At 39.6% G+C, this 26,436-nt stretch overlaps 1 protein-coding gene across 1 annotated transcript; it reads left to right on the top strand.

Moving 5' to 3' along the window:
* The first annotated feature begins 9,109 nt into the window (after positions 1 to 9,109).
* On the top strand, positions 9,110 to 22,795 carry LOC131462462 (short transient receptor potential channel 4-like). The gene is made up of 11 exons (XM_058633699.1): positions 9,110 to 9,367; positions 10,595 to 11,007; positions 13,297 to 13,815; positions 17,283 to 17,619; positions 18,793 to 18,932; positions 19,042 to 19,355; positions 19,466 to 19,661; positions 19,775 to 19,969; positions 20,168 to 20,209; positions 20,327 to 20,416; positions 20,973 to 22,795. The coding sequence occupies exons 2-11, from the start codon at positions 10,633 to 10,635 to the stop codon at positions 21,453 to 21,455; spliced, it is 2,691 nt and encodes an 896-aa protein (XP_058489682.1). The 5' UTR covers positions 9,110 to 9,367; positions 10,595 to 10,632; the 3' UTR covers positions 21,456 to 22,795.
* Positions 22,796 to 26,436: the final 3,641 nt, after the last annotated feature.

The raw sequence follows: 26,436 nt of genomic DNA, 5'->3' as shown, positions 1-26,436 counted from the left end.
AAAAGGAAAATAAAATTTAAAAGCTAACAACTTTGAAATAAAACAAAAGGTGCAAATAAAACAGTAAAATTCAACAGAGGGTGGAATAAAAAAGGGGAAAAGGCTATAGAGTCAAGTGGTTAAAACCCTATTTTAACTTTAAAAAAATACTAAAACATGCACGTAAAACACAACACAGGGTGGAATAAAAAGGAGCTAGTTGAAGGCAAGACTAAAAAGATACGTTTTAAGTCTTCTTTTAAAAATATCTGGTGAGCTGGCTTCCCTGATATCTAAGGGACATTTAAGGGTAACCTGCTGATTGATCCAACAGCATGACATCACCGGTCTGTGATGTAGTCTGATTGGCTGAGAGAAGTCACGTGATTTTCCATCCTCACTGGGCCGCATCGCGATGCCATTTCGGACATCCACGGAAGTCACCATTTATGGTCACTTGCCTTGTTTAAGGGAGAAGTGTTTAATTCATCAATTTATTGACGGTAGCCCCATGAAATGACAACGCATTGTCCTCCATAATCTGTGACAAATGATTCCATCCATTCGTCTTCTGCTGTGTCAATCTCAGTCGACATAGGGCAAAAGGCGAGGTGACACCCGGACAGATCGCGAGTCCATCACAGGGCCACAGAGACACAAACAACCGTTGGCTCTCACACTCACACCTTTAGGATGTCCAATTTGTCTAATCCCCAAATCTGCATGGTTTTGGATTGTGGGAAGAAACTGGAGAAGCCGGAGAAATCCCACGCACACACAAGGAGAACATGCAAAGTCTGTGCATTGTTCCAACCTGGTCGCAAACCCGGGTCTTCAAACCCTCGCTAATAATTCCATAAAATTGAAAGGATTTTGATCTTGAGTGTAATCTCTGCTCTGTGTAATCTCAAATCAGGAAATAAATCAGCAGCCACATTATCCACTTGCTCAGAACTGAGTGTGTTCAACAGTGTGTTAAACTCTTGTTGTTATCTTAAAAATCAAGATTTATAGACAAAGGACTTTGCACATTTTGATGGAATTAGTTTGACATAATAATATTTCCTGCCAAGCTGTGACAGTGTCTGTGAGCACCCATTGTTCCACCATTTCCTGGGAAATGTCTCAAATATTTCTAAATCGCCCTGCCAGGCTGTAATTGACTTAATCTCACCATTAGCCCCCCAGTCGCCAGAGTCAGCTGTCATCTGTTGGCGTTAAGTGTTGTAACAAGGTGCTTTTTATGCCTCATGATGGATGTGAGTTTCAGCTATGGGGATTAGGGGTGATTTTTAACTCCAGCACTGAACACAAACACATTCTTGGTCTCCATTCATAGTGAGGACACTCATAACACAGTGCATTTACTACAGACCCTTACCCTAACCTAATTAAATGTCTAACCTTACAGTGAACTCAATTTTAACCCTTAAATAAAGCCCTTGAAAATTGTAAACACCAATCAAAATGTCCTAATTTTCCCAACCTTTCATCACCTTCTATAGTTTCTTTACAATTGCCGGTCCTCACAAATATATAGATACAAGTAAACACACACACACCCCTGCAGAGAGCAGTAATAGGCACCGGCACACAAACTGACAAGTTCATTTTTGTCAGGTGATGTGCTGTGGCTGATCTCATCCAGTGTAGTAAACAAACCCCTGCAGACAGACTTACAGTGTGCACTAGTGTTTGGGCTATTATGTGCCGAAACAGCTTTTCATTGTTCAGGTCAAGTCACCAGAGCTGGCTGTAGGTACAGGCCTTTAAGGGCACCATCTACTGGACGTAGATTACTAATGATGTAATAATGTAATAATAGCTATGACAGAAATAAAAAACAAAAAAAGACATGTATGGAGTGTATGGTACAATGGAGTATTAGGACCAAACTGGAGAGAAAAAAAATGTATCTTTCGAGAATAAAATCATATTAAGAGAATAAAAACATAATATTATGAGAATAAAGACATTAATATTATGAGAATAAAGACATAATATTATGAGAATAAAGACATAATATTATGATAATAAAGACATAATATTATGAGATTATTTTATCATTATCTAATGTATTATTAATAAAAAAGCAACAGAACACAGATGTAACCAGCGATGCAGCCTGCATTCGACCACTACCAACCATTTCCTCTGCCAGTCCACAGAAGACATGATTTTCTCCAGGTCTGTGTTTGTGATTCTTTCTTAGAAACATACTCAGTTTCTTGCACAATCTTTTCAAAGCCTGATGCTAAAGGTAATGTGGTGCTGATGTGCCAGAAATATTAAGCATTTCTTTATTTGTGAAGCCCAAATCAAAATGTAACTTCACAAAATGGTCCACGTTTCTCATCTTGACGCAGGTCGCAGCTGAAAATACCCGTAAAATAGCCGCAAATGCCTTTTCATGGAAAAATAGCTTAAGTTGTCTGAGGAGTTACTTAAAAATCTGTTTCTAGAAAACACTGTGTTCTGATGTCTGTCGGGTAACAGTGGAGGGCGGCACCACATCCCAGTCTCACAGAGGGCAACAAAATGCATATACAATTGTGTCTCGTGTGATTCAAAGCTCATACTCAGCATCACAGACCTCCAGGGTTAGTTTGGAAGCTTATAATGAGCCCAAGGCCTCGTCTAATGACTCTGAATTTCTGCTGCCGCTTCACTATTGCATCAGGGTTCATTTTCAGAAGCGGGGCTGAAATCTGGCCCAGGCACACTACATCTAATTGACATGCAGGACTGGAATGAGTTGCTATGACCTGACATCAGAAATCCAAGATCTGAAAGAGGAATTTATTTATTCCACCATACATCTGCAAATATCTCCGTATGAGCGGCGCAAAATGCTTTTTCGTTATGAGCTCAAATAAATGCTCAATTATGCCGGAGCAAATATCAACTAAACAAATGTTATGGATATTTCAACTGTCATATAATCACTGGCAGCTTTGTAAATCGCTTTGCAAACAGCGGATAAACCGCAAATGTTTGCATCTGAAATTGTGGCTCTCGACTCCACATCTTATGGAAAATGATCTCGCTCGAGAGTGTAAACACATTTTCATTTTCACCGGTAATATGATCGTGTATTGTAAAACGTAACACAAGTGATAGCTTACATAAACAGGAGTTGATATTAAAGTTCTTTTTAATGTCCTCAGCGGTTTTCCCACTAAGAACTTCACATACTTCCTTTTCTAAGCATGCTGTAGTTGTGTATTATTCATCATATGCAGATTAAAGACATAAAGTCCAAGTGCAGGCGCTCCAGAGTTGAAGTCACTGCACGCTTTAAGAAGAAAAAAAAAATGCAGTTATCAACACGAAACCCAGGAAATGGGGCCAGAGGACTCGCTTGCAACAGCAAACATCATTAACCAATGTTTGGCCCAGATTTTCTGACCCTAACTGAACATAACCCTTTATTGGAGATTTAGATGATTCTCAAACATCTACACAATAAACTCAAAGAGAATATTTATACGCTACAGGGAGATGAGGGTTTTTTTTCTGCCGTGTAATGTGGATCTGAAGAGAGAGACGTTTCAGAAAATGTCATCAGTTAGTGGTCTGGTGGCCTAAAGAAAAGTCTGTGCCCCTGGAGACTCTTCAGTGTGTCTGACAGAGAAAAAAGCTCTGTCCCTGCCCTCTAGTGGCAAGTGAGTTCAGTAATACACTCAGTCAATTGCAGTGTCATTATTTTCTTTAGGGCAATGTTAAAAACCTTTGCTATGGAGTTTTCTCCCACAGATATTTTAGTCCCCACCACCGCCACATCTCTTTAGAATCAGAAATCACTGAATAAAATTGGGGGAATTTCAACAAAAAGCAGGACTCAATAAACAGGTTCAGGTTACAAAGCAAAATCCCTTTACTTATCTCAAAAGGCTGGTTGGGTACACAAAGATCAATCAGTTCAGGCAAACATATCCAAAAAGGCAAGGCGAGGCGAAGGCGGAAAGCAGTAAACAGACTGTAAAAAAACAGAATTGCAAGAAAGCTGGAACGTTTGAGACGGAGGTACAAAGACGAACTGGCACAGAGGGGAAAGGGAACACAGCTTATATACACAAGTGATAGCTTGTGTATAGACATATATAGATTATAGACATGAGGTGGAGGGAGACAATGAGACACAGGTGAATCTAACGAGGGCGGGGCAGACAATCAAAACAGGGAGAACAGACGGGGGCAGGAAGTGAAGTGGCCTGAAACGAGGAGAGGTTATAGTTTCACAATAAAACAGGAAACATGAAAGATGACAGAAAGAAACAAAAAAAACATGACCTTAAGATAATTATTAATATAGTGGTGATAGTGGTAGTAATAGCAGTAGTAGTACTTTTTTTGTTGTGTTTGCAAATATTACTAGTGCAATAGCAATGTCACATTCCATTAGCAAATAATAAATAAATAGAAAAACATTGCCCTAAATGCTCCTGAGGATACAAAACTGTACAACAGCTGCCAAGTTCTTCTCTCGCACATAAAAGCAGCATGGGACTAAATGGAAAATAAAGCATCTGCTTGTATTTTGGACGGTAATTACTAAAGGAAGTTATTGATATTTAAGACTGAAACACCCTGATTTCCTTACTCGTTTGAATTCATTCTCCTCCTGTTCCTGTTGAATTATCTGCTAGTTGACTGTATTTGACGTGACATTTAATCAGTTCACTAAAACTAAGACGCACTTGAACAAAACATGACATAAAATAAAAAAAAAACTAAAACATAATCTCAAGAAAACAAAACTTCAACAATAAGATCTTCAAGCAGTCAAAGCCCTTTAACTGTGCTATAGCGGCGAGAGCACACAAACAGGAAGTGTCCATGCATTATTAATGTCTAGATGTTTCATGTTGTCACCTGAGGTTCTGTCTAATCCTTATAGTATCGCTTATTACCTTTGTCACTGACCTTTTTGGTAATAAAGGGTTTTTATGTGAACATTTCATGAGAAATTAATTTGAAAATGTCTGGTTATTCAAAAAGGAAGTAATCTGCTAATCCAGGAGACTAATAAATCAGAGAGAAATAAATATTAACACTGCACTGCACAAGCTCACGGGGCACAGTGCGTCTTATTCATTTAAATCATAGTGATTCCTGTGTGCCATGTATCTTTGTACTTCTACGTGTATTTTTTATTATTTCTGCACATTTTGGACAGTTGAAGTGGGGGGGGAGCATAACAAGCTCATGCCCTCATAAACAAACCTTTTCTGCTGCTACTACAGAGGGCACACTCAGCTGGAGGCAATGAATCCTGACGCCCGAACTGCTGCATTCAATTAAACTCATGCTAGAAACTGTCAGAGTATGTCAGCACCGAGTTGTGGAGCTGCCAGTCTGCAGTTAAGAAAGCCAAATTAAATCCTGCCTTTTCTGACTTGTTATTGCTCCAGGTGTTGGTGCTCACTGAGACTGAGACAAACACTCTACAGCTGGCTGTGCTCCGCTATCTCTCTTTTTTTCCGCCAATAACACAGCAGATATTTTGACCTGTTTCAAAGTGATTTGTGACAGCGAGCGAGCGTCCAACCCAATCTATGGACTTTTCATTTACTGGCATCTACCTGTGCAAATGAGTCGTGTGGCGACTGATTACTGACTGAGCTCTTAGTCCAAATCAAGCAGCAGCAGCAGCAGCAGCAGCAGCCGGTAGTGATGTTACCCATAATACAGAAAACAGAACACCTGTTTTGACGCTTCATGGTTTGGCACCGCGTTGAGGTTTTGCTACTGGATGTTCACAGTCGTCACCTGCAACCAGGCACTAATGACATAAGTTCTTTATCCACTATTTCCCTCTAAATGTGGATGTAATTAACAAAAAAAAACCATCATGTCTTCTATTCCTGTTTTTAAATCTCTTATTTGTTTTCATTCGTGAGTGGAACTTTTATTTATGTTGTTTTGTGAGTGTTTTCATGTTTGTGTTGTTTTATTGAATGTTTTTATGTCTACTTTACACATACAGATTTTAGACTGTACAGCACTTTGGTGAAACTCTGTTGTTTTAAATGTGCTTTATAAATAAAGTTGGATTGGATTGAACTATATTGAAAAGAACAGGAAGTAGAGATTGAAAGCATTAACTTGAGTTAGGGTTATCTACACTTCAAACTGATTTTTTTTTTTTCCAGTGTAATCATACTTCAGGGTTGTCCTCAGGCAGATGACCAAAATACTGCGTCCACTTTTTTAAATGTGCTGTGTGGTCTAATTCTGTGTTCTCTCCAATGTGATCATTTAAGTCAGTTAAATTACCATCTTATTTCACTGGGTTGTGGCATGAACTGGTCTCCCCTCCCGAGAGTTGTTTGTTACCCCTTATCTTTGCAGTGTGAACTGTATTTCTAGTGCTGTTCTAGTCTTTACACTACAGTTTTACACCCATGCAGCCCAAGGACTCATCTGCATGTAGACTAGTGGAGCCAGGAATCAAACCCACAACTCACTCTACTACCCACCACCCCATCACCTCCTTGTTTCCAGTCATACGTTCACCTGCCATCTTGAAGATGACACTCAATTTCTGCTCTTTATCATACTGTATCATATCCAGATGAAAGGCTGAACCCCCATCAGTTTGTATTTTTGATGCCTGTTTTCATGTTGCCTCCATGTTCCATCTTTGCACTGTACAACATTAGAAAAATTGGCCTCATCCAGCCATTTCTGTCTTTCTTTTTAAGAGTGTGAGCTTTTTTTTTTTTAAATTTGGCTTACATGCATGTGCTTTTTGTCCTCACATTTAACTTCCAGGGGAAAAAAATCAGATTTTCCTCAAATTTTGCATGCAGCATTCCTGCATATGTTTTCCCTTCAATGTGCAAAAACTCTGAATCAAATGTTGTCCAATCTGCAACATAGAAGGATACATGTTATTTTGAAGAACATAAGCTAATTTTGTCCATTAAGTCCAACATAGGTAAAAAAAGTAACGTACAATTTGCATCAATTAGTAAAACTCAAATAAATTCACTGAAATGAATGATTTAACTTTATTTAACTATTCGACTGTTACCAACTGAAGCCACTTTTCAAGGTTGCCAACCATATTTCTGTTATCAGTGCACAATGAGCCATTAGCAACTCTGATGAAAGAGGGTTTAGAGTGCACGCATGAGAAAATCCCCTTTAAATCTTGTATATAATGTATTCAGTCACAGCACGGCTGATTAGATGGTGCAGCTGATGAAAGCTGCACTGATAATAACAATGACTACAAATCCTGTAGGTGAGAAATCCTGTTGATTCAGAGCGAGGAAAGTTTGTCGCATCATTGAGTGTCCTCACACACACTGTATGTGTCAAAAGTACACAAAGGCACACGCACACATCTCAAAACATGCTAACAACAATTGATCCAGAGCGAAAGAGGGAATAGTGAATGTGAGTCATGCGGCATGACACACTTTGTGAATGTTAGTCATCACAGCAGTGTATTTTTACACTGACAGGAACTGATGAAAGTGAGATGTTACTTCAAATGCTCCAAATGCCAAAGTGCTGGAAACACAACAAAGAATGAAGTCTAAAACATTAATAACACTGTGTCTCATGATAAATACACATATAATAGGAATAAAATGTGACATTATCTCATCTTATTTACCTTGAAGTCAGTTTAAATTTAAATTAATATCAGGTTATGAGTTTTTATTTATAAACCTCAGATCTGGAGCAAACCGAAAACTATCCTCTGTGCAGACTTCACCAGCATTGTTTGAGTTTCCTTCTTTTTATGTATGGATGTGGAACACAAAGCAGACTGTCTATCGTGAGGTTACTTAGCAACTGTGCACACACACACACCTGCCGGATAAAGAGGGATGTTGATCTCACTGTTTTCCCCCTACTGTCCGTTAGTGTCTGAGACTGAGAAATGGATCTTCCACTTGGTCCACAGTGGAATAATGTTGCTGCGGCTTCCTCAGATAACCACACATAAAGTCTTAATGTGCAAAAATACATGACTGAAAAACAATAGTCTGGATATTTTGGCATTATATGAAAGAGGTGATTGTGGGGATATGATGTGTTGTGTTCACATTAAGAGGGATTCTGTGCATGTGTGTTTCCTCTGTGTTAAATCGTGTAATTGGTTCTAATGACAGTCAAGAGAGCCTCTTTATGTTTTTTTTTTTGATATATAAACATGATATTCTCTATCTGTGTCCTTATATGTACTGTATTTGGAGCCTGTCTTTGCATAACTGCATCTCCATCCTGATTGTAGTCTCCACATCATTTAAAGTCATAAACTGGAGCTTCACAAACTAAAGGGGTTTGAGGTTTGTTTGACAAAATTAAAACAAAATTGTGAACCTTCCAAGGCCTAAACTCACTGAATGTAGCACATTTGAACACTGGCATACAACATTTAAGTATCTCTCATTTCTCACTATCTGTCACCCTGTCACTGTGCTCACCATATTCTCAATGTTTTTAACTGCTCTGACTTATTATTACTGCATAGGCATGTTTCAGTGTTTTGTTCTTTCATTGCTGATATGATTTTGTACGGTGTCTTTGAGTGCCATGAAAGGCCCCTTCAAATAACATTTATTCATATTTTTATTCTTAATATTATTGAAGTTAAGAGCTAACATTGAAAAAAATGTGACCAAAAACAACTGTGACTGCAATTTGAATATCCGATGTTGTATTTACAAATGAATATACAGCATGTAATTAAAAGTAAATAATAAAGTAAATAGTATAAGGAGAACAGTGGTGCTTTTTGCCAAATAAAGAAGTGAAAATGTTTTTGTTGCTGTTTTTATTAAAAGCATGTAATACCCAGTTTGTAGCTTAAAAAAATGAATAATTAACCTGTTGTGATAAAAAAATACAGAATACAACATCTGAAGAAGAAAACAGAGGATAAACTAATTTTAATACACGTTTTATACTCAATTAGCCCCTGAACATGTTGATAAAAAGTATTGTCTATACTTTTGTTCACTAGTAAACAACAACAACGGTACTTTTGGTGATTTTATTGCAGGAGTAAAAAAAAATGGGCGCGGTTGTGGCTGAAGCTGCGTCTTGATGAGCGCAGTTTACGCACAGTCTGTGCCAGAGCAGATGTCATTATTAAACGCATCTCATCTTCGTCTCGTGCTCCGACGCACGCACTCTGCAGAAGAAGAAAAAACGTGCCGCTCAAAATTTGTGTGCCTGGAAAAACCTCCACAGACAGACGTGAGGGCGAGGAGAGTGGGGTTTTACGCGAGAGTTACTGTGGAGACTTCAGTGATATGATGAGGATCCAAACGTCCGCGCAACTTTCTTTCCGGACTGCCTTCGCCCTGAGTTCTCCTGCGAGTGGCTCATGAGTGAATCCAAAGTGGAAAGCAACAGGAGGACGGTAAAGTTTTCTGTTTATTGAAATGCATGAGGAATTTAACCCTAGATTAAATGTTAATCAAACATTCGAAATCTGCTCTTATTTTAAATAATTTACCTGCTAACATTCATCATCAAACTATTTATAATGCAAACTATATATTAATAACAAGTGTTTTATATTGACTGTGTATCTGTACAGATGTATCTGTCTGCAAATGTGTTTGTTGTACTGTATATAAGGTAAATATGGTGATAATAATGCTTTTTTTAATTGTCATTTTCATAGTTCATCTTATTCCTTATTGACTTTTTTTTACTTTTAAATCTTATTTTATTGCTTATTCTAGTCATATTTTGCACTTGTCTTCCTCTGACTCTTTGCAGCTGTTATAAGTGAATGTCTCCAGTGTACGATCAATTATGTCCAAGCTCATCTTTATTAGGACTGCTGTCTACACGATAAGAGAATCACTGAGTGCTTTTCATTGTTTGCTCAACTAAACAAATCTTTCAAACCCTTTAGTGAAAGATTTGCAGGTATTAACCACTAGAGATCCTGGATGAAAAGTTCATACATTTTCTTTATATATTCTTTCAGTTATTTTTTTTAAACAGAGGCTGAGAGTCTTTAGTATTATAATACTTTTCCCCCATTTCAATTCCAATGTTGAATATTTTTGAGAATTAAAAGTTCATTGATCTTTGAGAGGATGAACATTCATTATTATGCTATACTATAAATATATCAGTGGCTTTAATTATCTTAAAACAATGTTGGCACTAATAATGTTTATTGTGATATTACAATATTGTCCAGCAAACGTGGTTGTAATGATGAAGTATGGGCCAATAACAGGTTTCATATATACACCGCAGTGTTTAAAAGTCAAAGTATCAAAACCACTAAAGCTTTTGACTTTTCAACTTTCATACTGTGCCAAAGGTATGAGGTGCTTTTAATGACTCATCAAAATAAAATCGGTTCGTTGCAAGCAGTCATTGTCTTTAATGGCTTGATGGCTGTAGTAGGTGACATTTTAGAGCTCACAATACCATGATATTTTTACTTTAGATAAGTATCCTGTCAGATTCAGTATCTCATCCCATGCCTAATCATGACAGACAGACAATCTTAATTTAAGTTTAACCTTTACCAATAAGAATACAGTTAATAATCAGCCTGTTGTGTAAAGTTTCCCCACACCTCTTTATTTTTACATTTCCACTTTTCTTTTTTATTTCTCAGTCATTCTCATCTGGAACACTGGAAATCTTGAAGCGACAATGTCGCAGCTGTATTATGGAAAAACTGACAACTCAGCATACCGGGACCACATCCCCCTGCGGATCGTGCGGGCCGAGTCGGAGCTCTCCGCCCTGGAGAAGGCCTACCTGTGCGCTGTGGAGAAGGGGGACTATTCGAGTGTGAAGGAAGCCCTGGAGGAGGCTGAGATCTATTTCAGAATCAACATCAACTGCATCGACCCGCTGGGCCGCACCGCCCTGCTCATCGCCATCGAGAACGAGAACCTGGAGATCCTCGAGCTGCTGCTCAGCTATAACGTGTATGTGGGCGATGCCCTGCTGCACGCCATCCGCAAAGAGGTGGTGGGCGCTGTGGAGCTGCTGCTCAACCACAAGAAGCGTGGGGAGAGAAAGGTGAACCGCATTCACTTCCCTTGTACATTTTGCCTTCAGTAACCTCAAAGCTATAGGAGAGCAGAATGATTTGGGGGAGAAAATGTGATGGGTCACATGGTACTACAGTGACTAGCATTGTTGCCTAGATGTTGGATCCTGGTGAGACTGAGGGCCTTTTTTGTGGATCCAGGTAATCCAGCCTCCTCCGACAGTCCAAAAACATGCAGATTATCTTAAGTGGACATGTAGCTGTAACTGTGAGAGAATGATTGTTTGTATCTGTATATTGGTCCTGCGGTGGATTGGTGATCTGTCCAGGGTGAACCCTTTAACCCTTAATCAGCTGGATATCGGACACATTTTAGCTGAGTCATGTTTAGGCTGTTTATTTCTTCTTTTTGGAGAGCAATATTTGTCCTGCTTGACACGTATGACGCTTTGCGATCGGCTGGTTGCGTTGTTTGAAATGCAATTGCAATTTCCATTTGAAAACCATTGATTGTTCATCCATAACCTATAGTACTGTAGTAGCTCTGTATTCACACCACTGATCTTTAATATATCAGCTGAGTAGTGCTCACATATTATGTTAGTTTGCTCAGGGACTTTGTAAATGCTGCAAAGTGCAGCAAAAACGAGTTTTTCATCCATAAATTGAATTGATTATTATACAGTATTTTTATTCAAAACTACTAATGAGATGCAGTGCAGACTAAATGCCTTTGAATGCTTGTTCTGTGAAGTGTCCTTGGACGTCCATTAAGTTGTATTTTTATGTCAGCATTTTCTGCAGTTTTGACAGAGGTGTCTTATTAAGTGAGACTTAGTGCTGCTTCCCTTTAAATTATTCCACTCACAAGGAAAAGGAACAAAGTACAGACATGAGCATGTGTTGCCATGTATTTGCATTTGTGAGGAAACCTATTTAACTGTAAAATGTAGCTAGAATTGTTTTAATTTGGCAGAAATTGAAGCACTTGATTGTACGAAGTGTTGTTTTTCATTACTCCACAATGAGCCATTTATATTGATATCAGGAGCTGGGTCAGCTCTATTACAATATAACAATTACATTGTGGGCTATAACAATAATCCACAATGGACAAATTAAATATATTTTGAGTAGTTTTGCTTACTGAAGGTTACTAATGTCCTTTAATTATTTTTGTTTGGTTCATTTTAAGATAATTACCCAACTGATGGTCACATCTCTTTTGATTTTAATAGTGTCTTTCCTTTAGTGATTCTTTAACCCAAAAGTAAATCTCTACATTGAAATTTGGTGCAGTAGATGAAAAGGGAACATGACTGGTTTTCTTCTTCTTCTCTCAGTCTCAGGCATGGCTGTGTAAGTTTATTTTTATAACATGTAACTTTTATTTGTGCTCCATGTAAAAGTTGCAGCACTGACACGCTTTGATTTGCTGTTTGAGATTGAGTCTCTCTTGTTTTTTGGGTCTCTGGTTGTAAATGTGTTTTCTTTTCCTATCTTTTTTTTTTTTTTGTCAAACACTGCTGGTTTTCCCCCTAATGGACTTGGTGTATGAAGAGAAGAAATGTATGAAGAAAAAGGGTGTAGTTGCTTCCAACCAGGAAGATGTTTTTGTGGCCAGCTGAACCACAAGCCATTAGCTGTGTACTTGCTGTTAGAGAAGATGGTTAGAGACACAAGACAGATGAAATTAGACCCATTCAAAGTAGTCGTCTCACTTCCTGTGAGTGGGTTTGAAAAGCAGTGATCGGACACAGCACATTTCTACTGTGTTCACACTCAGTTTAACGCCATTGCCAATAAGACACGATACACTTTGGAATTGTATTGAATCAAATTACTTTGGTATTAATTTGATGCTAAAATAAAACTATCTATTATTTGTTCCTCATCTGAACTGATGTTAAATTGACTCCTACACTGTAAATTTGACTGTGTAGACTTTATATATCAATGGGCTGTAGCTTTCTGGTTTGAAAGGTAAAGCCAAGGAAGTTGGATGGAAGTAGTAATTGGAATGCCATTTCAATGAAAGTCTATGGGAGAAGCGGTCTACTTCTCACTTTTCAAATCTTCCTCCATAGAGCATGATATCATTTTTTTTAAGTTGTGTTTCCATTTGGAGGCAAAGAGACATAGTGTAACTGACAGCTGATATTGTCCAATAGGTGCCTGGTTGATGTCTCTAAACTTCAGGTTTCAAAAACTGTTTAGTTTGGCAACCAAATGACTACATCCACTTTCTAGGTTGTGACATATGGTGTATATTTATTTTGTCTGCTCATGTTTGTTTCTCTCTGTCTGTTCTGGAAAAGGTCCCGCCAGTTCTGCAGGAAAAACAGTTTTCAGACTTCACCCCAGACATCACTCCCATCGTGCTCGCAGCCCACACCAACAACTACGAGATCATCAAACTGCTCCTGCAGAGAGGCGTCTCCATACCTCAGCCACATGCCGTGCGTTGCAACTGCAAGGACTGCATGTCTGGCTCAGACATGGACAGCCTGCGTTACTCGCGCTCCCGTCTCAACATCTACAGGGCCCTCGCCAGCCCGTCCCTCATCGCTCTCTCCAGCGAGGATCCGTTCCTCACGGCCTTTCAGCTCAGCTGGGAGCTGAAGGAGCTCAGTGCAATGGAGAAAGAGTACAAGAAGGAGTACGAGGAGCTGTCGCATACATGTAAACACTTTGCAAAAGACCTCCTGGACCAGACCAGAAGCTCCAAAGAGTTGGAGACAATCCTTAACCACCGGGATGACGTCAATCCTCTGCTCGATGAGAACGGCGGCGATCTGGCACGACTCAAGCTCGCTATCAAATTCTGCCAGAAAGAGGTACGTTCAAGAAAAGTACAGACTTAAGACCTGTTCCATATTATCGCACAAGCACCGCATGAAATGAGTCGGCCAATTCCATTCTTTGAACAACAGGGACTAGATAACAAGGACATCGCCAAGACAACCTGTAAATGGCCTGAAAGGGGTGGACAAGTCCTTTGGGAGCGTAGATCAACATGTAATTGCCAGGCTGGCTCTTAGAAATGCATTACAGTAGCACTTTCAGACAGTCCCATGACAATTAGATAATTGGAGATAATGACGGAATAAGTGATGACCATTTCCCTGAAATACAAACTCATAATATTTTAATAGGGGAGGGAGCCTTTTAACTGTCTTTTAACGTATTCTGAGGAATATTTAACGGCTGGATAGAATTCCCAACTTTGTGCCCTTTGTTTTGAAAGAGAGCGACCAACAATTACACATTGACACACATGACATAATAAAAAAATGAAATTTAGTCAAATATGTAGAAATGAGGAGACAACATTAAAAACATCATAATTGATACGTTTTGTTTCCTGCATTACTTGCTATGCAGGACCTCAATGTGTAATTATTAGTATAGTATATTAGTATGTTGTAAAGACATTTTTAAACAGAGAGCTCAATGGGTTTTACCCATTTTGGCTCATGATTTTAGCAACAGTAACTCTCAGTAATTGTGCTGAACTGAATTGAACTGAATATGCAACTCATTGTCGCGAGTATGTTGTTATTAGCGCCCTTGATTATTTAAGATTGTTAGAGAAGATTAGTATTGATGGCTTGTGAAAACTAATTAACAAAGATGTGTTAATCATGAGCCTGTTGTTTCCTATAGCAGCACAAATGTTATAAGTAGTTTACAGTCACTGCAATGATTTCTATCTAGAGTCTAGAAGATGGAGAGAACTTGGATCCTCCTCAGATGACATGAGATTAGGACTCACTTTTAGATCAGTTTACAATTCAGGATGACATGGAAATGTTTTCTGATAAGTTTCAGTTTCAAAAATAAGATACTGACAGAGTGTACTATTACCTTGATCGAACTGAAAGATGACTGTCACCATTGTCAGATTTGTGCACCAAATCCCCAACGTTATATATATTTCCAGACTGAGCCACACGGCTGCAAACATTAGGCAGTAAATAAAAATAAAATTGGAGGTGGCCAGTGAGCAGTTGCTGTGTCCAGCCAATGTGTATACACCGTTGTGTTCATCTGCGCTCTCATGCTAACAACCACACAAACAACGTGTCCGCACGCTGGGCTTTTCGAAGGAATTGGCTGTTTAGATTCCTGTAAAGAAAAGAACCCAAAGTGATGCAGTATAATTGACTGCGCCGACCGCCAGCACTTACTGGTGGACGTCCACATTATTGATGGTGAAACGCTCCTTTAATGTATTCAGAACTCAGTGCTTCCCTGCTTCCTCACTTAGATTTTTATATTTTATAATAGTTTTTAACCTTTGTGCACAAAAGTTTCCCTGGAGCAACTGCATGTGCAGAACATTGTGGGAGATTAAAAATGTTATAATTAGTTATTCATTATTGACGTTTGAGAGCTTAATTTAAGATCACATCTGAAGTGTTTCTTGTGCAACTAACATTCAAATGGAATTCAGTGCTATTAGTTTAATCATTACCTCCATACCAGAGCACAGGATTAATATTGGTTTTGAAGTGATGTGACAAGGTGATATTTACCTTGCAAAATGGTCTTCCTCGACAGTTTGTGGTCAGATGCCACCTTTTGCCTCCAGCCACACTGAGGCGTATGTCCGATTCTGTGTTGCTCGATGACCTCATCAATCCCGGCGTATTGCCTCATAGATAGAGTCATGATGGGGAACCATTTGGACATAATGTGGTTAAAGGTGAAATCAGCCTCCATCACCATCCACAGATGGTGTTTATATTAGATCTGAAGGGGCAGAGTAGATGTGAATGGGGAAAATAGGTTTGACATTCAGTTGTGCACTTCACTTGTGTAATGGTTCTTCACTTAATTCTTCTTGTCTCGGTCTTTTTGCAGAATAATGTTTTTAACCTCAGTATTGCCCTTGCTGTGGATGAACAGCAGGGGGCAGCTCAGGAGTCTGTGTTGTCTTAACATCATGTGCCTGGGGCAGTTGGAGACAACAGGGAAACACAATGTGTTTTACATGTGTGTAACAATGTAGAGCAATTTTGGTCCAGACACATTCTGTTTTAGAAATTCAACCTCAGTTTGAAAGGTTAAAAACTGTAACTCCATGTGAACTACGAGGGCTGGAGCTGTGATAAGGACTCTGACATGTTTGGTATAATCTCTTGTAGTAGGCCATATTGATTTGGCATATGATATTGGTATGTATTTGTATAATAGACTGTTCATTGGTCACTTTTGTTCACTGGCCACTTTAATAGGTCTTCTTCTTCTGTTGGCTTCTCCCTTTAGGAGTTGCCACAGTGGGTCATCATTTACTTTAAACGCAAACCTTGTAACCTGAGCTGTCCTGCGGATATGCTTCTTTTTAATCTTGCCCATCTTGGTCACTCCCAACAAAAATCTCAGCATCTTCAACTCTGTCACCTACAGCTCATCCTCCTGTTGCCACCAGGTTGTAGACCTTCTCTTTCACTGTCCTTCTGACACACATCAGACCCTGACACTTGTCTCAACCAGCTCCACCCTGTCTGCAATCTCGTCTACACCTCTCTTGTGCACTGTCCATTTCTTTGGATGGTCGACCCCTGTGTCTCACTGCCATTCACACACAGGAAATCTGTCTTGCTCCTACTAACCATGATTCCTTTTCTCTCCAGTACAGACCACCACTTCACCAGCCTTCTACCCGTCTCTATAGATGACAATATAATCTTCAAACATTTGTCACTTTATTGTGCATTTATTTATTCTGGTGTCGTCTCCTGCTATAAAAGCCCATCTGCCTCAAATTCGACAAGTTGTGTGTTTAGAGATGACCTTCAGCATATCTTGGTTGTATGATTTTGAATCAGTCTGACCATTAACACGGCATATTCACCCTGCAACTGCAGCTGACTGGATGTCTGACCATTCTTTGTAAACCTTAGAGATGTTTGTGCATGATTGGCAGCCTCTGAAATATTCAGACACAACCATGCTATGTTCAAATTAACTTAGATCATATTTCTTCTTTATCCTTATGCTCAGTTTGAATTGAAGCAGGTGGTCTTGTCCATGTCTGCATGCCTAAGTGCACTTACTGGCATGCGATTGACTGGTTAGATATTATCAATAACAAGCAGTTAAACAGGTGTACCTAATAAACTTGCTGGCGAGTGTATAACAAGACTCGATTTGGACACTTATATGATGACTCGGACTTGTACACCGTGTACTCAAAACTCCACTTGGACTCGGGGTTTAGTGTCTAGATGATGGGGACGTGTAACTGTTCTGTCTCTGAATGTTTTTGTTTCTCTCTCTTCCTGTTTCTTTCTCTCAGTTTGTCGCTCAGCCTAACTGTCAGCAGCTGCTGGCGTCTCGGTGGTACGATCAGTTCCCTGGCTGGAGGAGGCGCCACTGGGCAGGAAAACTCATCACGTGTTTCGTCATTGGCCTGCTATTTCCACTGTTATCCATCTTCTACCTGATCTCTCCAAAGAGCCACTATGGGTTATTCATCCGCAGGCCTTTCATCAAGTTCATCTGTCACACGGCTTCCTACATGACCTTCCTCTTCCTGCTCTTTTTAGCCTCGCAGCATATATCTTCTGCAGACCCGAACTTTCAGGGCCCAGCTCCCACCACTGTGGAATGGATGATCCTGCCTTGGGTGCTTGGTAATGTGTAACAAACACAAGCACAGACACAAGGGCCATTTAAAGCTATGTTCATTCTGCTCTGAAAAAGGCTGCCATCCACACTACCTCAGCATTATAGAGCCCCAAAAACAGAGAAGTTGGAAAAATGCAGGTGGCTTAGTTTTCAAACAATAATGCCACTAATAATAATAATAATACATTTTATTTGAAGGCACTTTCATGGCACCTAAGGAAACCATACAAAATAATAAAAGCAATGTAAGAGTAAAATACTCACACACTATAATAACAAGAAACTCAAAGACAGAGCAGTTAAATACAGAAGACAGTGAGGGATGACAGAGTGTGGAGATATTTAAATCTTGTATGCCAATTTAAACAGATGGGCTTTTTGTCTGGATTTGAAAAGTAGAGGAGATTCTGAGTGTCAAGCAGAGGGGACAGTGACAGTGTAGAGCTCACTGTCATACTCATAGCAGTGATATTGTAAAGGGGGAGGAGGTAAATAGGAAAAGAAGGGGTCCCAGGACAGAGCCTTAGGGCACACCAGTGGTAACAGGGCATGGCTGGGAAGCTGGGTGAACTGAGTGCCTATTACCTGAGAGGTAATTTTTTAAACCAGTTTAAACACTGACCCGCATTCATTTCCTGTTTGGTTTTTATCAGCCACAGCCAAGTTGCAGCTGGTCCTGATGTCACCTTTGAAGCATCAGGATCTGTTATTTGATCGGTGCTAGGTTGACGGCCCGGCAATCACACTGGTTCCCACTCATGTGGGGAAATGGGAACGCCATTTACAAACTGAACATCATGTTCCATGAAAAAAGAGATGGAACTTGCGACTGAGACATTTGCTCCTCGGGAAAATGTTTAGTGACTTTATAAATCAAGTGGGAAGTAAAAAGCAAGTTTTCTCATAGACTTCTATTCAAACAGACATTATAAATTGTGGCAGTTGGATACAGATAACTTCTGATAAGAAGCTGAAATACTCATATGCTTGCAGATTGTTTTTTAAATGAAAATGCTATTTTCAAATGGAAAGGTAGCATGTACAGTATGTATGTAGCCTAACAGTACACAGTCGTCCGACATGTTTGACGAGAGTCAATCAGAAGCACTTAGTATCTTCTCAGCATGTTGTTTGATGTCTTGTGTTGACCATGTCTTGTGTTTGTTTATCTTTCCAAGGCTTCATGTGGACTGAGATCAAACAGATGTGGGACAATGGTTTCGAAGACTACTTGGATGACTGGTGGAACTTATTGGACTTCATAATGAACGCCTTGTATCTTGCAACCATTTCTCTGAAGATCGTTGCCTATGTAAAGGTACTGTATATGTTACAGAGGAAAACGTTTGCTTTGATAATGTTGCATTACGGCATGAATGGTTGGATGACCATTTATTCATCATCTTCCTTATTTCTTCTTCTTACAGTACAATGGCCCCAGACTCAGAGACAACTGGGAAATGGGGCATCCGACTTTAGTGGCAGAGGCTTTGTTTGCCATTGCCAACATCTTCAGCTCTCTGCGCTTCATCTGCCTCTTTACTGCCAACTCCCATCTGGGACCCTTACAGATCTCACTGGGTCGAATGCTCCTGGACATCCTCAAGTTCCTTTTCATCTACTTTCTTGTGCTTTTAGCGTTCGCCAATGGCCTCAACCAGCTGTACTTTTATTATGACAAAGATATGGACAAAAAATGCAAGGGTATTCGCTGTAATGAACAAAACAACGCCTTCTCAACGCAAGTTCTTGGACAAATTGTTCCTGACAAATTTGCATGATCAATAATTAATTTCTTCTTTTTTTTCTATGTAGAGATGCAGAAGGTGATGTATGTTGTTTGCTTTGCAGGCTGTTCGAGACTCTGCAGTCATTATTTTGGTCTTTGTTTGGCCTGATTTCCCTCTATGTGACCAATGTGGAACCACAACATGAATTCACCGAGTTTGTGGGCACCACCATGTTTGGCACATACAATGTGATCTCCCTTGTAGTGCTGCTGAACATGCTAATTGCAATGATGAACAACTCCTACCAGCACATAGCTGTGAGTAGTGTGCACCCTCCCTGCTTTGTTAGTTTTCCAGAATAATTTTTCTTGTTTTCCCTCTGAAAAGTGTTTATCCGTTTTGATAAATTGCTGTTTGTTACTCTTTCCAGGACCATGCAGATATAGAGTGGAAATTTGCAAGAACCAAATTATGGATGAGCTATTTTGAAGAAGGGGGGACTTTGCCATCTCCATTTAATATAATACCCAGTCCAAAATCAGTCTTTTATCTATTGAGATGGATAAAGACGTGTTTGTTTAGGAGACCAAGCATAAAGAGACTGGAGACCTTCGAATCCGTAGGGGTAAGGACTTTGTAGAGATCAGTCTGGGTTGTCACCACTGTATGCAATTATTGATTTATTCTGTCTGATGTTATTGCCTTAAATTAAGACCTTGGGAGTAACTTGATTGAAAATTCATATGGGTTGACCTATTATGAAGGAAGTGAAAGTGTTTATTGTTGCTTAGTTAACTGACCTGTTTGTTTTCTTTAATTGTAGACACGTGCAGCCAGAAATGTGAGACTAAACCACGAGTATCAGGTAGTAATGTCTTGTCAAATAAATAAAAAAAAAAAAGACATTTCCAAAACCTTTATAAACATTTATAAAAAAATAAAAAAAATAATGTGTGTGTGTGTGTGTGTGTGTGTGTTTTAGGAGGTTATGAGGAACCTTGTGAAGCGGTACGTGGCTGCTAAGATCAGAGCTGCCAAGACAGCAGAGGGGCTGACAGAAGAGAATTTCAAGGTCAGTATTGAAAATCAAATCCGCAGTTAGTTACATGTTCAGCGAGCGAGGTGGGTGGGTTGGTCAGGGGGGATTTGTGATGCATGCCATGGGGTCATGTGTCTTTCACAGCTATTCTGTCGAACCAGTGGCACAGTTTCCGGAAACCACTCTTATTTCTGGAAAGGTACAGTGGAGGAACTGCAGTATCTTTTAATCAACAAAGAAGACTGAAGCTGGATTAGAAGTATTAGCAGAAGTAGTAGAAGTGTGTTAAAACTCTGGATGACCACACACACCACAGCTAAAATGATGTCGTCCATTTCTGAAACACTTTCATGACATCAGAAAGTCACTAAAATAATAATCCATCAAAATGTGTTTGTGTCATGTCAGTGTGAGTTGACTCATCTGTGTTTTGACTTTGCATGTATTTAGCTGATTATTCCTGTTTTTATTCATATTTTTCTTTCAATAAAAATACATTCATTCATAAAAGTAACACCTATTGGCTATACGCAATGGTCCACTGCTGCATTAGCTATGTTGTTTAATCACTGGTTCTCGATTATTTTAGGAGCTTAAGCAGGACATCTCCAGCTTCCGCTATGAAGTCATGGGAATGATGAAGAGTAAATCTCTGGGTAGAGCAGGAAGTAGCGTTGCAAGCTGCACCATGGCATACCCCGGAAACCCGTTCGTATACTCTCCCAAATTCCCCACCGATGAGCTGGATCAGAACCTGAATGTGTTCGATACAATCCTGTCCCCGCCAAGGAACTTAGCCTCCATGTCCACTAACAGGACAAACAATGGGGAAATCACTCTGTTCACTATTGGACAGACACATCTATCCAACGATGTCTCAGAGGCGGGGCCTAAAAAACGCAAAGAAACGTCTTTGTCTGCAAACAGTTCAGGAGGATCTGGTGGACAAAAGATGGGGGAGGTAGTTGTGGAGGTCTTACAGACGGTGCAGAGGAACATCCAGGCGACTGAACATTCTTGCAAAGAGCACGTCAAGGAGGTGAAAATGGGGCAAAAAAAGCAAAAAAAATAATCCCACCAAAGCGGTCATTGTTGACTTGGTTTATTGAAATGAATCTTCTCAAAACTAAAGAGTGCTGTAGTTGTTTTCTGTTTAAATCCTGCATCAGATCGTGTAATGATATGATATAACATGCATTCATCTTTGAGTAGAAAGACAAACATTGCTGAGTGAGGATGAGGATGACCTGGTGACTTGATGCTCAGGGACTTGTGACACACCTCAGTATGGTCCACCTTTGACCTTGAATACTTAGTTCTGAAGAACAAAGACACCCTGTTGCCTAATCTCTACTCAAATGCCTTGAACCGTTTACTGAAAATACTGAAATGTGTCTTAAATCTGTCAAAAGGAAAACAAAATATACTGCTTCTTATATCTGGCTCTTTTTGACTGATTGAAAAACTAATAAGAAATCAGTGAGTTAGGAAAATTTTACTCCTGGTTTTCTTTGAAGCGGAAGAGATGATGTCAGTGTAACAATGAAGTTTGTTCTTAAACCTCCTCAGCTGCTCTTCATCAGCTAATATGCACTGCCTGGCAGGGGGAAAGAAAGTCACAGACTCCCATTTTCTTGGCCCTCCTTTAGTTTTATTAAGGCACACTTAAGTTGCGACACTGTTTCAAATCCACAGTTGCATTCACTTATTGCCAAGATCATTGTGTTTATGATGGATGGAGAGTTGGACGGCTTTGTCAAGTCTTCTCCAGCACTCTTCTCGACAATGTCTCAGTGTCTCAAGAGCTGCAATCTGTGGTGTCCAATACATGAGGAAAAAGTTTACCTCGTGCTCCCTGAACTATTAGATCACAATTTGTGACCAATGAATCACCGCCTTGTTATCTTGAAATATGCCCCAAAACCATTTATTCAGGCAATTAGCTGACCTCATTGTTTTTGGACATATAACACAGTAGAACTTCAAACTGACCAAATGAACTAACCTCAGATCAAACACTGCCCCCCAGAGGCTTGTATGGTCTAAGCCAGGGGTCTCAAAGTCAAATGACCTGAGGGACACTGAGTATCTAGATTGGTCAGCAGGGGCCAGTCAATAAAAAAAAGTAGGGATGAGTGATACAAGCCAAAAATTATTTATAACCATAATATGGAAATTATGATATTTCATAGAATTTCAAAATAAAATGTGTGTTTTGATATGGAGTGATACATAATAGGAACATATTTATGATGCAAAATTAAGCTATTAATAATGCAAAAACTATACGGAAATAACTGGGCCGCATGAAATTGAATTTAGTCAAATATTACAGTATGTGACTTTTTTTGGCCAGGTATTGTACCCGCAACCTCAAAGGCAAATGGGTCCTATGGCAATGTCTTGCTATTGTGCAAACATATATTGGAATTATTCTACAATCAAATAAAAAAAAGTGTGTCTGACTTCCTTTGCTGCTCATTCTTCTCTTTTGTTTGTTTTTTAATGCTGAATTGTCTGGTGACAGCAAGTGGCCAAAGGCGACATGTTTCTAGGTTGTCTGTAGACACATTATCTCCAAAAAAATATCTTCATATTTGGCACAAACAATCCCTTTTTTGTTATTATTATTTTATAATAACAAAGTTATTTGATTTTGTGGTCAAAGGTCATGGTCAGTAATGGTTAGCACTGACCCAGGTTTGTGACCCAGTCGGAACAAGGGCCTTTCTGCATGGAGTTTGCATTTTCTCGTCGTATGTGCATGGATTTTTTCCATGTTTCCTCCCGCAGTCCAAAAACATGCATATTTGGGGATTAGGAAAATTGGACATTCTAAACTGACCCTGGGAGTGAATGGTTGTTTGTCTCTATATGTGGGCCCTGTGACGGACTGGCAGACCTGTCCAGGTTTTCCCCCTGGCTTTCGACCAATGTCAACTGGGATTAGCAGCCCTCGCAACCCTCATGTGAGTGAGTGAGGTCAGGGTCACTGTGATGACTTTACTAATCATCTTGGTTCTTGGCAGCACATAATCTCAGGAGAACTTTGAGGAGATTTTGCCAAATTTGGTTAAAAAAAAAAAGTAATCAAGAACACTGTTACCTCACAAAACATTGTTTGCCTTAGACTTCCTCTGGTGTTTGGTCTAATCTGACCCCTTTCACTCATGATAGATTGCTCCGCACTAACTGTTTCAACAATTAAACATGCCGATGCCCAATTTCAATGAACTAGTGTAGTAGCCGTTCAATGTGTGTCAGTTTGTTTGTCGTATTTATTATCTAAACTTATCCAAACTCCACATAGTGGTGCCCGCAGTAAATCACCTGCCAAGTTTGAAGCTGTGACTTTTAAAGACCCGCCTCTTCTATCTCGATTTTGTCATTTTACTTGACTTGGCTTGTCATGTGAACCATTGAGTAGGTCATTCAACTTCGTCAAATCAGATCCCTGTCTGACTGCCATAAGAATATTGATGGGGGGAAAAAATGTTATGTTCATCCAAGAGATGGGAAACACTCCCCTACACACATAATCCTCATCCACAAATCTACAACCCCACACAATGATCCACATTTCGCTCTTGTGTCCATGTCCCTATTACTTACACATGATAATACACTACAATATTCCATAGTTTTTAAGAGCATCATCAAAAACACAGTGATGATTTATGGTTAAGATTAAGATAATGCATGATCTTAATCTTTCAAATTTGGGCACAGATTAACTAGGACTCACGGATTTCCTGTTTTTAGGTCTGAGCAGTCAAAAGTCACCGTGGCCTCATAAAATATATTTTTAACCACTTGAATATTTAATTCCTTTTTAGGTCAAAGAGCACATACTGTATTAGAGGAGTCTGGAAGGAAATTGTGTAAACTGAAACTGCACTGGTGAAGCCGAGGCGTACAACCACTGGGCTGTAATTACTTCCACCGAGTAGATTATGTTTTTGCTGGCGCGGTCGGTTTTTCTGTCTGCGAGCGGCATAACTCAAAAAGTTAGGAGCCGATTTTGATTAGATTTTCTCGGGATGTAGGTTATGGCACAAGGAAGAAACCATTAAATGTTAGTGGTGATCTGAATGTGAAACTGATCGGGCTTGGCAGAGGTTTGCGCTCTCTGAGTGTTTTGTCTGGAGTCCTTGTTTTGTTTTTCCATTTCCCTAATTTGAAAAATAATTTGGAGCGACTCTTGAATCTAACATTAAGAAAAGAGAGTAACTGAGTCAAATTAGGTGAAGAAATAAAGTGGAACCGTTGCACAAAGTGTTTTTTTCTGTGAAGAGCTGAATTCTTTCCCTCTTATCGTGTTTACTGCGGAGAAGACTTGAGTAAATAGTTTATTACACTCTGGCTGTTTATTGGGTGATCTAGTGGTGCACAGTTTACATCAACGTCCTCCCTCTGGGAGATTCTTTTCTTTTTGTGTGTTTTTTTCTTCCGAGAAGCATAACTTAATACACTTCCACTCTCTTATTTGCAGGAACAAATGCAAATTTGGTGCATTATTCACATCTCGCCCGTTCAGTCTCTTTGCCTTTGAGCAATAAATAAATCATCGCACCTCGACGTCTCCTCATAAAGAACGGGCTTTTACACAACTTTCCCACAACAAGTCATTATTGTTTTGTGCATTTCACATCATAGTTTCATGTCACTAAAGAGCAGTGAAAGAATATTAACTACAGTATGTTTTTATTTTCAGTTTCTAATGCATTGTGTTGTTGTTGTTGTTTTTATCACGGTTTAATTATACTTTAAACTTTAACTGCATTTTACAAGCAGATCCAGGATTTTACATAAACTATGAAGCATTTTTATGATGTAAGTTGTGTCCAGCTCTTTTTAATGGTTTGGTGATTCTATTTCAGACTCCTTAGGTATCAAGCACCCTCTAGTGATGTGTTCGCATATAAAGGCAGTTATTGCAGAATTGTGGGCTTAATAAGGACAAACAACGGCCTCACTGTATCGACTGTGCGCGCCGGCTGTGTTGCTTATACTTTTAATGACTGACTTTGACTTTATTTCACAGTAATTAGTCTCTCTATAAGCAAACTGTTACCGGTGGTTTGCTTTATGGCTGTTATTCTATTGAAGTTTAGTAACGCAAATAATGACACTTGCACAGTCATGTCAGCCTGATGCTGCAAGCAACCTGGGGTGCCCGCGGAAGTCCTCGGGTTACTGTTGCCATAGCAGCCGAGAGCAAATCACACGATCTATAGAAAGCCAATCACTGGCTGCTTTGGGGAAGTTTTTGTAGCCACCATGTCTTAAGAAATCACTTTAGATTGCTGTTGCATTTTTTTGTCCCCTCCTCACATTCATTTCATCTTTTTAAAGGGAGTTTTTCTTCGCAAGATACAAAAGAGAGGAATCTATGCTTTGGATGAAAAGTTGCTTCATCCATTCTTTGTGGCACAAGCAGCAGTGTTTGAGTCTGTGTTGGTGTGTGAAAGTGACTGATTCAGACAAAGGCTGTTCTCATTCAAGTGTAAATGTCACACTGCTTTTATTTATCGCCGTGGTGAGCTTGTCAGTGTCATTATCGGTCCGTGCAGGCAAGCGTTTGAGACCCGGCTTCTTTGCTTGAATCTTGAGATTGTAAAGTTAATGTATTCCAGCCTCTGCTGCTGTTGTGAAAGTGTCACTTTAGTCTATATGATTTGCCTAATAAGCCGCTATCTGCTGTTACACGAAAACAAATATGTAGTTACACATGTGAGGCCTGCGGTGTCTGAGCCCAGATCTGTGCTGCAGTACTGGATTGTGTCCATTTCTGTCTTTTTTTTTTACAGTCCACTGACTTCACTGACAAAGAGTACATTACTTGCCTGTTCACAGCTGGAACATCTGGTTTGCCAGTAGGTTTTAACAACATGTGGTAAATGGATTGTGTAAGTGATGCCACCTGTGTGCGCTGTTGTGGGTAACAAAGCACTGCGCTAATGCGCAAAACTTTCACACCTTGTGATGTTTTAAACAGTGATTTTCAGGGTTATTAGAATGAGCTATTTTTACACACACACACACACACACAC

This window comes from Solea solea, chromosome 7 (assembly GCF_958295425.1).
Source record: "Solea solea chromosome 7, fSolSol10.1, whole genome shotgun sequence".
NCBI lineage: Eukaryota > Metazoa > Chordata > Actinopteri > Pleuronectiformes > Soleidae > Solea > Solea solea.
This window is presented reverse-complemented; position numbering and strand designations above follow the sequence as displayed.

Bases quoted from the DNA above. Each gene is read 5' to 3' on its own strand.
- LOC131462462 (XM_058633699.1), top strand. From the start codon at position 10,633: ATGTCGCAGCTGTATTATGGAAAAACTGACAACTCAGCATACCGGGAC. The intron at 18,933-19,041 runs GTACTGTATATG...TTCTTCTTACAG, and splicing joins AGATCGTTGCCTATGTAAAG to TACAATGGCCCCAGACTCAG. The intron at 19,970-20,167 runs GTAAGGACTTTG...CTTTAATTGTAG, and splicing joins AGACCTTCGAATCCGTAGGG to ACACGTGCAGCCAGAAATGT.